The sequence below is a fragment of the Pseudorasbora parva genome, chromosome 6 (assembly GCF_024679245.1).
Source record: "Pseudorasbora parva isolate DD20220531a chromosome 6, ASM2467924v1, whole genome shotgun sequence".
Classification (NCBI taxonomy): Eukaryota; Metazoa; Chordata; class Actinopteri; order Cypriniformes; family Gobionidae; genus Pseudorasbora; species Pseudorasbora parva.
In genome coordinates this window covers 1,468,644-1,484,982 of record NC_090177.1, presented here as the reverse complement: position 1 = coordinate 1,484,982, position 16,339 = coordinate 1,468,644, and the positions used below count along the sequence as shown (strand labels likewise).

Here is a 16,339-nt window from a genome sequence, read left to right as displayed (position 1 = left end):
CCATTACGACTATGGAATGTCCCTGTAAACCACATAGACCAACGTGTGTGTGTGTGTGTGTGTGTGTGTGTGTGTGTGTGTGTGTGTGTGTGTGTGTGTGTGTGTTTCACCTGAGCACTGTCTCCTTCCTCTGAACTCTCGGAGTCTGTCTGAAATATGAACAAATGTCTTAAATGGTTTTGTAAGCAGAAGTTTTCCTGAATCTGTGATGAACACACTTACCATCACCGCCTGCTGGACAAACGAATACACCTGTGGAACAAACACACAACACCAACACACAACACCAACACACATCAACACACAACATCAACACACATCAACACACATCAACACGCAACATCAACACACATCAACACACAACATCAACACACATCAACACGCAACATCAACACACAACATCAACACACATCAACACGCAACATAAACACACAACATCAACACACAACAACACGCAACATCAACACACATCAACACACAACATCAACACACATCAACACGCAACATCAACACACAACATCAACACACATCAACACGCAACATAAACACACAACATCAACACACAACAACACGCAACATCAACACACACAACACGAACACACACAAAACACAAACACACACAACATCAACACACACAACACGAACACACACAACATCAACACACATCAACACACAACAACACACAACATCGAAAACACAAACACACACAACATCAAAACACAAACACACACAACATCAACACACACAACACGAACACACACAAAACACAAACACACACAACATCAACACGCACAACACGAACACACACAACATCAACACACAACATCAACACACAACATCAACACACAACATCAACACACAACATCAACACACATTAACACACATCAACACGCAACATCAACACACAACATCAACACACATCAACACACAACATCAACACACATCAACACCCAACATCAACACACAACATCAACAGACAACATCAACACGCAACATCAACACACATCAACACACATCAACACACAACATCAACACGCAACATCAACACACATCAACACACATCAACACACATCAACACACAACATCAACACACATCAACACGCAACATCAACACACATCAACACGCAACATCAACACACAACATCGAAAACACGAACACACACAACATCAACATCAACACACAAAACACAAACACACACAACATCAACACACACAACACGAACACACACAAAACACAAACACACACAACATCAACACACACAACACAAACACACACAACATCAACACACACAACATGAACACACACAACATCAACACACATAACATCAACACACACAACACTGAGGATATTTAATAATGAGGACCTGCAGAGGCACGTTTGAGGGGAAGAGACTCGCCATCTGCAGAGAGATACACACGCACAAACACACACACACACACACACACACACACACACACACACACACACACAAATACACACACACACACACACACACACACACGTCAGGACAGAGTGGGAGGAAGAGCTGTTACAGTGAGAGATGGTCTTTACCTGCGCCTGCAGAACTGAAGACTCAGATGGGAGTGTGTGGAGGCCGGGGGCGGGGCCAGTGGCTGTGTCAGGGGCGGGGCCAGGGCCAGTGGCTGTGTCAGGGGCGGGGCCAGGGCCAGAGGCGGGGCCAGTGGCTGTGTCGGGGGCGGGGCCAGGCTCTGGCTGGAGAAATCCACTGTTTGCATTTGAAAGCTTAGACAAACTTTGAGAAGTGACCTGTGCAGAGAATCAGCAATTAAGAGCAGAAAGAGTTAACATGACCTTACACACACACACACACACACACACACACACACACACACACACACACCACCTAAGTGTCCTTCTCGTCCTCTAGTGCAGTGGTTCTCAACCTTTTTTCACCGATGTACACCTAATCAACGCTAAGCATTTTTGTTTGAACAAAAACACTTTATCCACGGCTCCAAGTGATTGACAGGTGACGCCAGGCAGGTTAAACCACCCTCTGGGTTTTTAGGATAATGAAATTTAATAGCCTACTGAGTATAACATTCATTCTATAAACTTATATTTTCTTGAAATATTTATAAAATAATTATTTTTAAAGGATTTTTGCATGGATGAAATTTTTTAAATATATGTATATTTTAAGATCTTACGTACCCCGATTTGAGAACCACTGCTGTAGTGTGTGTGACACTCACCTTGCTGCTGTTTGCTTGTGGAGTGTGTGTGTGTGTGTTCCGCTCAGAGGTCACTGGCATCAGGAGTGTGTGAGGGCCGTACGGACCCGGCACCGACACCGAATACAGCAGGACACTGAAGCCTCCAGGAACTGGGAACTGAAAACACACACACACACACACACACACACACACACACACACACACACACACACACACACACACACACACACACACACACACACACACACACACACACACATTCAGACACTTTTATCCAAAGATCTGCTGTAGTATTTGATGTTCTCTCACACACACCTGGTCTGCAGCCGGAGGGAAGATTGCCCACACACACATGAGCAGTACAATCTTGGCTGTGTGTTGAGATCTGTGGAAGAACATCATGGAGTCCCGACACTCAGATCAGATTAAGTGAGAGGAGTTCAGCGAAGCGGCATTTAAAGAGCAGACACAGACACGCATCACCACTGAGACACTCTGTCACCGCCGACAGATCACACACAGAGATATATACACACACACACACACACACAGAGAGAGAGAGACAGAGACACACACACACTGCAGATAATCTTTGGAATAACAGCTTTGTCTGTCTTTTCTGCATGTGTAATGTGTCTGATATATGAGTAAAGAGAGAGACACAAACAGTGTTGAGCAATATTGTGTTAGTGTGTGTTCAGTGTGTCCTCCTGTGGTTCAGCTGTGCTGCTGACCAATCCCTGACCATCCCTGACCAACAATGACCAATCCCTGACCATCCCTGACTAATCCCTGACCATCCCTGACCAAAAATGACCAATCCCTGACCAACAATGACCAATCCCTGACCATCCCTGACCAACAATGACCAATCCCTGACCATCACTGACCATCCCTGACCATGCCTGACCATCCCTGACCAAAAATGACCAACAATGACCAACAATGACCAATCCCTGACCATCCCTGACCAACAATGACCAATCCCTGACCATCACTGACCATCCCTGACCATGCCTGACCATCCCTGACCAAAAATGACCAATCCCTGACCAACAATGACCAACAATGACCAATCCCTGACCATCCCTGACCAAAAATGACCAATCCCTGACCAACAATGACCAATCCCTGACCAACAATGACCAATCACTGACCATCCCTGACCAACAATGACCAATCCCTGACCAACAATGACCATCCCTGACCATCCCTGGCCGACAATGACCATCCCTGACCAATCCCTGACCATCACTGACCAACAATGACCATCCCAGACCAACAATGACCATCCCTGACCAACCCTGACCATCCCAGACCAACAATGATCAATCCCTGACCATCACTGACCAATCCCAGACCATCACTGACCAATCCCTGACTATCACTGACCATCCCTGACCAACAATGACCAATCCCTGACTATCACTGACCAATCCCAGACCATCACTGACCAATCCCTGACCATCACTGACTATCCCTGACCAATCCCTGACCAACAATGACCATCCCTGAGCAAAAATGACCAATCCCTGACCAACAATGACCCTCCCTGACCAAACCTTGACCATCACTGACCAAACCCTGACCAACTATGGCCATCCCTGACCAACAATGACCATCACTGACCAATCCCTGACCATCACTAATCAATCCCTGACCCTCCCTGACCAATCCCAATCATCCAAGTGCATGCTGCACACTGGTGGTGGTTGAGGAGAGACCCCTGACATGAGTGTGAAGCGCTTTGGGTGTACAGTAGTAAATTTGAAAGCGCTATATAAATCCCTCATTCATTCATTTATCCCTTACCATCCCTGACCAACAATGGCTCTCCTGAGTTGTAAGTCGCTTTGGATAAAAGCGTCTGCTAAATGCATAAATGTAAATGTAAACAATGACCATCCCTGACCAACAATGACCACCCCTGACCAACAATGACCATCCCTGACCAATACCTGACCATCCCTGACTAACAATGACCATCCCTGACCAACAATGACTAATCCCTGACCATCACTGACCAACAATGATCAATCCCTGACCATCCCTGACCATCACTGACCAACAATGACCAATCCCTGACCATTCCTGACCAACAATGACCATTCCTGACCAACAATGACCAATCCCTGACCATCACTGACCAACAATGATCAATCCCTGACCATCCCTGACCATCACTGACCATTCCTGACCAACAATGACCAATCCCTGACCATCACTGACCAACAATGACCAATCCCTGACCATCACTGACCAATCCCTGACCAATCCCTAACCATCACTAACCAATCCCTGACCATCACTGACCAACAATGACCATCCCTGACCAGCAATGACCAATCCCTGACCAACAATGACCATCCCTAACCAATCCCTGACCAATAATGACCCATCCTTGACCAATCCCTGACCAACTATGACCATCACTTACCAACAATGACCATCTTTGACCAATCCCTGACCATCACTTACCAATCCCTGACCAATTCCTGACCATCCCTGACCAACAATGACCATCTGTGACCAATCCCTGACCATTCCTGACCAACAATGACCATCTGTGACCAATCCCTGACCATCACTAACCAATCCCTGACCAATCCCTGACCATCACTAACCAATCTCTGACCATCACTAACCAATCCCTGACCAACACTAACCAATCCCTGACCAATCCCTGACCAACAATGACCATCCCTGACCAATCTCTGACCAACAATGACCATCCCTGACCAACAATGACCAATCCCTGACCATCAGTGACAATCCCTGACCATCACTGACATCCCTGACCAATAATGACCATCACTGACCAATCCCTGACATCACTGACCAATCACCGACCAATCCCTGACAGTCACTGACCAACAACGACCAATCCCTGACCATCACTGACCAATCCCTGATCAACTCTGACCATCCCTGACCAACAATGACCAATCCCTGACCATCACTGATTAATCCCTGACCAACAATGACAATCCCTGACCATCACTGACATCCCTGACCAACAATGACCATCACTGACCAATCCCTGACATCACTGACCAATCACCGACCAATCCCTGACAGTCACTGACCAATCTTGACCATCACTGACCAACAACGACCAATCCCTGACCATCACTGACCAATCCCTGATCAACTCTGACCATCCCTGACCAACAATGACCAATCCCTGACCGTCACTGACCAATCCCTGACCAATCTTGACTATCCCTGACCATTCCTAGTCAACACTGACCATCCCTAGTCAACACTAACCATCACTGACATCCCTGACTAACAATGACCATCCCTGACCAATCTCTGACCAACAACGACCAATCCCTGATCAAGCTTGCTCAGTTGGGGACTAACATTATGATCCAAGTTATTCAACTAAATATCAAAATAAAATGAATTAATAAGGTCTTATTTAATTCTATAAACTATAATACTGATCTGCCAACATTGTCTCTCTCTGATAAATTAAAATAAGCTGATAACATCACTGTTTACTCCAGAACGACTGTACAGCCAAATCTAATTCTGCTGCAGTATTGTCCTGTTTAACACTGAAGCTGCTCTGACACAATCGGCGCTGGAGAATGTACAGTTTGTACGGTATAAAAAAACTAAACATTACGTCTATGTAGAGTCCCCACAAAGATAGTAAACCAGACGTGTGTGTGTGTGTGTGTGCTCCAGACTGAAGTCATCTGTAATTACAGCAGAATTCATGGAAAACACCATTACAATCTAAAAACTCAGACTGTCATTAAGTAAGGCGAGATCGTCAGATTTAAAGGATCATGCTAGAAAAAGAATAACAGCACACGTGACTCCTAACAGAGAGAGAGAGAGAGAGAGAGAGAGAGAGAGAGAGAGAGAGAGAGAGAGAGAGAGAGAGAGAGAGAGAGAGAGAGAGAGAGAGAGAGAGAGAGAGAGAGAGAGAGAGAGAGTAATTCCAGAAACAAAGCTGTTCAAAGCTTCAATCAGTTGCTTGAGTGTTTGTAAGTGTGGGACACACACTGGCGACCCCTGCTGGTCAGAACAGCAAATACAGCAAAAGCTCCAGCTGCGAAAACAGCTTTAACACACACAGTGCAGATGTTTTACTGCGTCACATGATCACACACACCAAAACACACACACCCACATCTGTGATTACAGGAGACAAAATGTGTGTGTCACAAGCTGTTAAATACTGAAGCTTTGCTTGATGTTCAGATCTGCTCAATCCACAGACACACACAGTCTGATCAGGGTACACACACACACACACACACACACACACACACACACACGTCTCTATATGCAAATTGGAATGGGTCCATGAGAGGGGCTGGGGTGCTTTTAAGGTGCATGAGTATGATGCGCTCAAATGATTTGATCACTGCTGATGTCAAGGCAATAGGTCTGTAATCATTGAGGCAGGAGATGGTCTTGGGAACCGGAATGATAATGGATTCTTTAAAGCACTTAGGCAGAGGGAGGCATTGAAAATACCGGCGAAAACCCCAGCCAGTTCTGCAACGCGGTGATAAAGAGCGGTGGGGCAGATGTTGTCTGGGCCGGGTTGCTTTAACCCAGCAATTGGGTCCTTTTAACCCAACAATTGGGTTGTTTTAACCCAGCGATTCGGTCGTTATAACCCAGTGATTGGGTCATTTTAACCCAGCGATTAGGATCTTTTAACCCAGCGATTGCGTCATTTCAACCCAGCGGTTGGGTAATTTTACCCCAACAATTGGGTTGTTTTAACCCAGTGAATGGGTTGTTTTAACCCAGCGATTGGGTTGTTTTAACCCAGCGATTGGGTTGTTTTAACCCAGTGAATGGGTTGTTTTAACCCAGCGGTTGTGTTGTTTTAACCCAGTGAATGGGTTGTTTTAACCCAGCGGTTGTGTTGTTTTAACCCAGTGAATGGGTTGTTTTAACCCAGCGATTGGGTTGTTTTAACCCAGTGAATGGGTTGTTTTAACCCAGCGGTTGTGTTGTTTTAACCCAGTGAATGGGTTGTTTTAACCCAGCGGTTGTGTTGTTTTAACCCAGTGAATGGGTTGTTTTAACCCAGCGGTTGTGTTGTTTTAACCCAGTGAATGAGTTGTTTTAACCCAGCGGTTGTGTTGTTTTAACCCAGCGGTTGTGTTGTTTTAACCCAGTGAATGGGTTCTTTTAACCCAGCGGTTGTGTTGTTTTAACCCAGTGAATGGGTTGTTTTAACCCAGCGGTTGTGTTGTTTTAACCCAGTGAATGGGTTGTTTTAACCCAGCGGTTGTGTTGTTTTAACCCAGTGAATGTGTTGTTTTAACCCAGTGGTTGTGTTGTTTTAACCCAGTGAATGGGTTGTTTTAACCCAGCGATTGGATCATTTTAACCCAGTGGTTGGATAATTTTAACCCAGCGGTTGGGTAATATTAACCCAACAATTGGGTTGTTTTAACCCAGCGATTCAAGATTCAGAAATGCATGGCACAGGCTCCAGTCCACACACTGACGCATCAAGCCATCTCCGAATCACAATTCTTCACGATATTGCCACATACATCACTGCAGACTTACAGGCATTCATATTCATATTCATACTCTCATGCCTCCAGAGCCGTGTACTCTCGCTCAGAACACAACGCACTGACTGACTGCTCGCATGAATATAAGTGCATCTTAAAGATCTCATTGTGAACGATTCTTGTCCGTTTTATTAATTTTAATATCTTGACAGGATTTTTGCACCTTCCATATCATGGAGACTTTAATGATGTGCATGTGCTCATGAATCCACACAACACAGCCAAATCTCAATCATGGTTACACTGCCATCTCTGAGTCACGGGTCATGTGACGCCACACACACTTCCGCTCCGCTGCTGAGATGAGGAGGAGGAGGAGGATGTTGATGATGATGATGAGTGTGTTCTATGAGCTGGTGTCTGAGTGCGGGTCATGTTGTGTTATGGACGGGATTCTGTTGTTTTTCTGCTCTTTATTTCCTTTTTTTCTTCCTGTGAGAAAACAAACAGGTCATCACAAACAAGATTATTTACACACACACACACACACACACACACACACGTTGGTCTATGTGGTTTACAGGGACTCTCCATAGGCGTAATGGTTTTTATACTGTACAAACCGTATTTTCTATCCCCTTACACTGACCCTGCCCCTAAACCTACCCATCACACACATACACACACACACACACACACACACACACACACACACACACACACACACACACACACACACACACACACTGCCCCTAAACCTACCCATCACAGGAAACATTCTGCATTTTTACTTTCTCAAAAAAACGTCATTTAGTATGTTTTTAAGGCCATTTGAATTATGAGGACATTTGATATGTCCTCATAAACCACATTTAAAGTGTAATACCAGTGTAATACCCATGTAGTTATGCAAATTTGTGTCCTCATAAACCACATAAACAGGCTCACACACACACACACACACACACACACACACACACACACACACATATATATATATATATAAAACTTTAATATGCAAATACACCAATTCTTCAGTCTCTAAATTGGCTTCCTATTTCTGCTCGGATCGCGTATAAAAACTCAAATAGTTGCAATTCAAGAATGCTTTAGAAGATGAGATTTATTTAGGTGCTGTACCACAAATAGCCACCGGGTGTCGTTGAAATTCCATTGATTTTTTTAAATGCAATTTCCTGTGTCAAATTCATATATTTTTGTCCAAATATCACAAAACGGTTTAATATACAGTCTTGTTCAAAATAATAGCAGTACAATGTGACTAACCAGAATAATCAAGGTTTTTAGTATATTTTTTATTGCTACGTGGCAAACAAGTTACCAGTAGGTTCAGTAGATTGTCAGAAAACAAACAAGACCCAGCATTCATGATATGCACGCTCTTAAGGCTGTGCAATTGGGCAATTAGTTGAAAGGGGTGTGTTCAAAAAAATAGCAGTGTCTACCTTTGACTGTACAAACTCAAAACTATTTTGTACAAACATTTTTTTTTCTGGGATTTAGCAATCCTGTGAATCACTAAACTAATATTTAGTTGTATGACCACAGTTTTTTAAAACTGCTTGACATCTGTGTGGCATGGAGTCAACCAACTTGTGGCACCTCTCAGCTGTTATTCCACTCCATGATTCTTTAAAGGGGGGGTGAAACACTCAGTTTCAGTCAGTGTCATGTCAATCTTGAGTACCTATAGAGTAGCATTGCATCCTGCATATCTCCGAAAAGTCTTTATTTTTTTTATAATTATATAAGAAAGATGCGCTGTTCCGAGTCTTTCCGGAAAAAGCCGAGCGGGTGGGGGCGTGTCGTGTGAGCGGAGCTAAATAATGACGTGTGCAGCAGCGCGCTGCAGTGAGGAAAGTGATTCGCTCTGTGAGGAAAGTGATTCGCTCAGTGAGGAAAGTGATTCGCCCGCCGCGTGAGGAAAGTGATTCGCTCTGTGAGGAAAGTGATTCGCTCAGTGAGGAAAGTGATTCGCCCGCCGCGTGAGGAAAGTGAGTCGCTCTGTGAGGAAAGTGATTCGCTCTGTGAGGAAAGTGATTCGCTCAGTGAGGAAAGTGATTCGCCCGCCGCGTGAGGAAAGTGAGTCGCTCTGTGAGGAAAGTGATTCGCTCTGTGAGGAAAGTGATTCGCTCAGTGAGGAAAGTGATTCGCCCGCCGCGTGAGGAAAGTGAGTCGCTCTGTGAGGAAAGTGATTCGCTCAGTGAGGAAAGTGATTCGCCTGCCGCGTGAGGAAAGTGAGTCGCTCTGTGAGGAAAGTGATTCGCTCAGTGAGGAAAGTGATTCGCTCTGTGAGGAAAGTGATTCGCTCAGTGAGGAAAGTGATTCGCCCGTCGCGTGAGGAAAGTGAGTCGCTCTGTGAGGAAAGTGATTCGCCCGTCGCGTGAGGAAAGTGCTAATACAGATCGACCGCCGGCCTATCAGTGGGTAAGTCAGTAGCTACTGGTTATATCACCTGTTTAGCATCCTACAAACCAGCGCTTTGATGGGCGTAGGCTGTTGCTTTCGCTCTCTCCCTCTCTCTCTCTCACGCGCTTCCGGTAGAATTGTCCGTAAGGCCCATACAAGGAAATTCCGCCCCCATTAACGTCAAAGGGGACGCATGATCTCAAAAAACTTGCCGAAACTTATGACTAACCGGAAGTAGTATTTTTGACAAAGAAATACTCCCATCAAACGTCCACCTTAACTTTTGAAACTTTGTCTATGTTTAGTATGGGATTCCAAGTCTTTAACAGTGTAAAAAGATCAGTATGCATGAAACAGCATTTCACCCCCCCTTTAACAACATTCCACAATTCATTCACATTTCTTGGTTTTGCTTCAGAAATAGCATTTTTGATATCACCCCACAAGTTCTCAATTGGATTAAGGTCTGGAGATTGGGCTGGCCACTCCATAACATTAATTTTGTTGGTTTGGAACCAAGACTTTTCCCGTTTACTAGTGTGTTTTGGGTCATTGTCTTGTTGAAACAACCATTTCAAGGGCATGTCCTCTTCAGCATAGGGCAACATGACCTCTTCAAGTATTTTAACATATGCAAACTGATCCATGATCCCTGGTATGCGAGAAATAGGCCCAACACCATAGTAGGAGAAACATGCCCATATCATGATGCTTGCACCTCCATGCTTCACTGTCTTCACTGTGTACTGTGGCTTGAATTCAGAGTTTGGGGGTCGTCTCACAAACTGCCTGTGGCCCTTGGACCCAAAAAGAACAATTTTACTCTCATCAGTCCACAAAATGTTCCTCCATTTCTCTTTAGGCCAGTTGATGTGTTCTTTGGCAAATTGTAACCTCTTCTGCACATGCCTTTTTTTTAACAGAGGGACTTTGCGGGGGATTCTTGAAAATAGATTAGCTTCACACAGACGTCTTCTAACTGTCACAGTACTTACAGGTAACTCCAGACTGTCTTTGATCATCCTGGAGGTGATCATTGGCTGAGCCTTTGCCATTCTGGTTATTCTTCTATCCATTTTGATGGTTGTCTTCCGTTTTCTTCCACGTCTCTCTGGTTTTGCTCTCCATTTTAAGGCATTGGAGATCATTTTAGCTGAACAGCCTATCATTTTTTGCACCTCTTTATAGGTTTTCCCCTCTCTAATCAACTTTTTAATCAAAGTACGCTGTTCTTCTGAACAATGTCTTGAACGACCCATTTTCCTCAGCTTTCAAATGCATGTTCAACAAGTGTTGGCTTCATCCTTAAATAGGGGCCACCTGATTCACACCTGTTTCTTCACAAAATTGATGACCTCAGTGATTGAATGCCACACTGCTATTTTTTTGAACACACCCCTTTCAACTAATTCAACTAATTGCCCAATTGCACAGCCTTAAGAGCGTGCATATCATGAATGCTGGGTCTCATTTGTTTTCTGAGAATCTACTGAACCTACTGGTAACTTGTTTGCCACGTAGCAATAAAAAAATATACGAAAAACCTTGATTATTCTGGTTAGTCACATTGTACTGCTATTATTTTGAACAAGACTATATATACGACGATATGTGTTTAGTGAAGTTTAGAAAAGGTTTTTATTATAAAGTAGTTAAATAAATATGAAACATGACGACGCCACTTGGGGAGGAGCCCGCTAAAATAATTTAGAGCACCGTTTCCATGGTAACGCAAGGTCCAATTTCGTAACGGTTTTCACAGGATGAATCTTGAGTTCGTAAGCTTTCGAATGATGTATAGTTTGTCAACATTAGATCAGGATATTATATGGGATATAATTATTTTAAACATACAGTGGCAAATGGGCCCACCGGCGGGCCGGCGACAGTTAACAGGTTAAAGATCTCAGCAGGCTCTCATCGGCTCCATCCCCTTGGGTTAAAGTCATAGTCTTTCTTCTGCTGAACACAAAGGAAGATATTTGGAAGAATGTTTGTATATAAGCAGATTTTGGGCCCTATTGAGTACCATAGTAGGGGAAAAAATACTCAATGGGGCCCAAAATCTGCTTATATACAAACACTGGGGACAGAGCCTTCCTGAACACCTGAGGGCTCCACACACAACTGATATTTTTAAAACGGGACTAAAAACGTACCTGTTTAGAAAGTCTTTCAATGTTTAAATTAATTAATTAATTATTGTTATTTTTATTTTATTTATTTATTTATTTTCCTCTATTTATAGCACTTTGAGATTTTCTTTAAAATGTAAAGTGCTTTATAAATAAAATGTTTTATTTTTTAATTTTATTTCACCCTCTCCTGTAATACCTGTGTCATACCCATGTCATTATACACATTACACACACGCACACACACACACACACACACACCATGGGCTCTGAGCTCCGGCCGCTGTGTGTTTCTGAGTTCAGGGAAACGCAGTCCCTCCGTCTGTTTCCCAGCAGTCCCTGCCATATTCTGCCGTTTAAACACACACACAGGCTTCCTCGTCTGATCAAACGACCTGCAAACACACACAACAATTATTTAATCACGTGACATACACACACACACACAATCTCTCTCTCACACACACACACAAAACACACTCACGCGCACTCTCTCTCACACACTAAATACACACACTCTCACACTCACACTTACACTCTCACACCATCGCACTCTCACTTTCACACACACACACACACACACACACACACACACACACACACACACACACACACACACACACACACACACACACACACACAATGTTTGTTTTTGTGACATATGGGGACATTCCATAGGCGTAATGGTTTTTATACTGTACAAACCGTATTTTCTATCCCCTTACACTGCCCCTAAACCTACCCATCACACACACACACACACACACACACACACACACACACACACACACACACACTGCCCTTAAACCTACCCATCACACACACACACACACACACACACACACACACACAGCCCCTAAACCTACCCATCACACACACACACACACACACACACACACACACACATTCTGCATTTTTACTTTCTCATAAAAACTCCTCCTGTGTGATTTATAAGCCTTTTGTAAAGTGGGGCCATGGGTAATGTCCTCATATTTCACCCTCTCCTGTAATACCTGTGTCATACCCATGGCATTATACACATTTGTGTCCTCATATGTCACAAAAACATGCCCACACACACACATACACACACACATACACAGTCAAAGGTCAACACCTGAGATTGACGGACAGGGAGTCGGATAGGGGCAGGATTCCTGTGGCAGCGGGGCACCTGATTGGAGGATCTACAGCCTCACTGATTGACTCTGTGACCTCTGGGCGGAACTTGGCTGTGATGTCACTGTCCTCTCCATCATACGGCCTGAGGTTTGAGTCCTGAGACACACACACACACACACAGATTACAGAAGAATCTCCGAGCACTGTGATTGGCTGGTGTCATGGCAGGGCTGCGTTTGATTGGCTGTTTCTCACCTGTCCGCCGTCGTCCAGAGCCGATCTCATGATGGCCAGCTTCTCTCTCCTGCTGCTCTTAGTGCCTCTGATGTTTTCCTTCAGGTCCTTGTGGGTCTTGCTGACCAGTTCTTGCTGAAAGCTGATAATAAAACAACCTGATGGTCATTACATCTGCTGTGTGTGTGTATGTTTGTGTGTGATGGATAGGTTTAGGGGCAGTGTATTTTTGTTTGTGTGTGTGTGTGTGTGTGTGTGTGTGTGTGTGTGTGTGTGTGTGTGTGTGTGTGTGTGTGTGTGTGATGGATAGGTTTAGGGGCAGTGTGTTTGTGTGTGTGTGTGATGGATAGGTTTAGGGGCAGTGTGTGTGTGATGGATAGATAGGTTTAGGGGCAGGGGCAGTGTGTGTGTGTGTGTGTGTGTGTGTGTGTGTGTGTGTGTGTGTGTGTGTGTACCGCAGGTGGAAACGGTCTCTGGTGAAGAATGGGTGCAGTAGCAGATCGGCACACTGAGAGCGTCTGTCCGGATCCATCTGAAGACATTTCTGACACGGGACGACTCAACATCAGTTACGCATGAAAAACACACACACACACACGCACACACACACACGTTTGTTTTTGTGAAATGTGGGGACATTCCATAGGCGTAATGGTTTTTATACTGTACAAACCATATTTACTATCCCTTACACTGCCCCTAAACCTACCCATCACACACACACACACACACACACACACACACACACACACACACACACACACACACACACACATTCTGCATTTTTACTTTCTCATAAAAACTCCTCCTGTGTGATTTATAAGCCTTTTGTAAAGTGGGGCCATGGGTAATGTCCTCATATTTCACCCTCTCCTGTAATACCTGTGTCATACCCATGGCATTATACACATTTGTGTCCTCATATGTCACAAAAACATGCCCACACACACACACACACCTGAGCGAGGTCCAGTGTGTGTCCGCTCAGTGATCTCTGCAGTGAGTTTCTCTCGGCCGGCTCTGGAAGCGTCGCTCCGATGAACAACGGGTTCCTGTAGAAGACCTCGCGGTGCCGAAGGGTCATGTGACCTGCGGACACGAGAGGACCAATCACAGCAGAGCGCCGCTTCATGAATCGTGAATCGTTCATAAAGACGCCGCTTGCTGCGTGACTGAATGAACACATTTTTACCAAAATTTAATAGCCCACAGAATATTTTGTTTATGAATATCTGAGCATGCAATGCATCAAAATAAAGAGCTGACACGCTTCTTTTTTAAACAACAAAAAATATTTTATTCTAGCTTCATGCATTCATTTTTTATCAACACTTGAATATGGATAAGTTTCATAAAAAAGCAACATCTTGAACAAAAAGCTGAGAAAATCATGATGTTTAATGTCGATGATCGCGTTGTTCTACATATGCATGCATACGATCGTTTGTTTCTGCGTCTTCTTCGCCTGTGTTTTGATCAGGAGATTCAGGACTCATTCAGGAGATGCGTAATAGCGCCCCCTAGCGGCTAACAGTGAAAACACGGAAACACGGAAAATTCAGTTTTTGGCAGGGAAAAAGTTAACATTACATTTTTTTAAATAAAATAAAAAAAGATATATATTTATTTACTTTTTATGCTCATTGCTAGACACTATATTAAATATATTTGTACTGATTCTAACTGGTAAGAGGTAAAAATAAAGTTTGTGTCTTATGTAGGGCAAAACAACCCTTTATAAAACACAAAAAAGGATTAAATAGATGTGTGAGATGAACAAAATAAAAACAAGAGGACATCAGCCAGATAAAATGTATGCTGGAAATCATCTTAGCTTCTTTATTAACACTCGGAACTAAACACTGAAGATCCCACTGTTACAAATCCATCAATTTAAGATACTTTGTCCACCAAGTTAAAGCCTAGCCTGCCGTGGTCATCCTCAGCTCTAGTCAGAATATGAGTCTGATAGATAGAAGTTTATTGTCATTACAAATGTACAAGTACACTGCAACGGAATTTGTTTCTTGGAGCAAGCCTCCGGGATGATGAGTGTGATTTTAGTAGCAACCATGCCAAAATAACACACATTTTACCCCCAAACGCCATTTTCCCCCGGAGAACCCCCCGAGAAGCTATTGTTTAGGGCTGTAGTCGACGGGTTTTGTTGTAAAAACTTGGCAACCCTGACTGCACGCGGGCGCTGAAATAAACAATCTTAGCCGGTGTTGTATTTAAACTGCAAACACATGAGGAGAGTCTGCATTAAAAAAACACACGGCAGATCAATGAGTGAGAGAGTGTGTGTGTGTGTGTGTGTGTGTGTGTTTGTGTGTGTGTGTGTGTGTGTGTGTGTGTGTGACATATGAGGACCCAAATGTGTATAATGCCATGGGTATGACACAGGTATTACAGGAGAGGGTGAAATATGAGGACATTACCCATGGCCCCACTTTACAAAAGGCTTATAAATCACACAGGAGGAGTTTTTATGAGAAAGTAAAAATGCAGAATGTTTCCTGTGATGGGTAGGTTTAGGGGCAGTGTGTGTGTGTGTGTGTGTGTGTGTGTGTGTGTGTGTGTGTGTGTGTGTGTGTGCGTGTGTGTGTGTATGTGTGTGTGATGGGTAGGTTTAGGGGCAGTGTAAGGGGATAGAAAATACGGTTTGTACAGTATAAAAACCATTACGCCTATGGAATGTCACAAAAACAAACGTGT

General features: G+C 44.0%; 2 protein-coding genes across 4 annotated transcripts in view; both read right to left on the bottom strand.

Moving 5' to 3' along the window:
• The window catches only part of si:ch211-149b19.4 (uncharacterized protein LOC100149596 homolog), a 5,941-nt gene extending 2,962 nt beyond the window's left edge, over positions 1-2,979 (bottom strand). The window contains exons 1-6 of one of the 3 annotated variants that reach the window (XM_067445418.1): positions 2,515-2,979; positions 2,218-2,355; positions 1,553-1,768; positions 1,365-1,400; positions 223-252; positions 111-149 (exon numbers count right to left, since the gene is read on the bottom strand). In XM_067445418.1, the coding sequence (XP_067301519.1) occupies positions 111-149; positions 223-252; positions 1,365-1,400; positions 1,553-1,768; positions 2,218-2,355; positions 2,515-2,601 (546 nt within the window). In that variant the 5' untranslated portion in view covers positions 2,602-2,979. The remainder of the gene's footprint in view (positions 1-110; positions 150-222; positions 253-1,364; positions 1,401-1,552; positions 1,769-2,217; positions 2,356-2,514) is intronic. The other 2 variants (XM_067445419.1, XM_067445420.1) reach the window with 2 other exon arrangements.
• A 4,511-nt stretch (positions 2,980-7,490) lies between these two features.
• The window catches only part of LOC137078243 (cyclin-dependent kinase-like 4), a 31,597-nt gene continuing 22,748 nt past the window's right edge, over positions 7,491-16,339 (bottom strand). Inside the window, exons 5-10 of the mRNA XM_067445394.1 lie at positions 14,580-14,710; positions 14,077-14,165; positions 13,643-13,763; positions 13,383-13,543; positions 12,527-12,660; positions 7,491-8,192 (exon numbers count right to left, since the gene is read on the bottom strand). Of these exons, the coding sequence (XP_067301495.1) occupies positions 8,107-8,192; positions 12,527-12,660; positions 13,383-13,543; positions 13,643-13,763; positions 14,077-14,165; positions 14,580-14,710 (722 nt within the window). The 3' untranslated portion in view covers positions 7,491-8,106. The remainder of the gene's footprint in view (positions 8,193-12,526; positions 12,661-13,382; positions 13,544-13,642; positions 13,764-14,076; positions 14,166-14,579; positions 14,711-16,339) is intronic.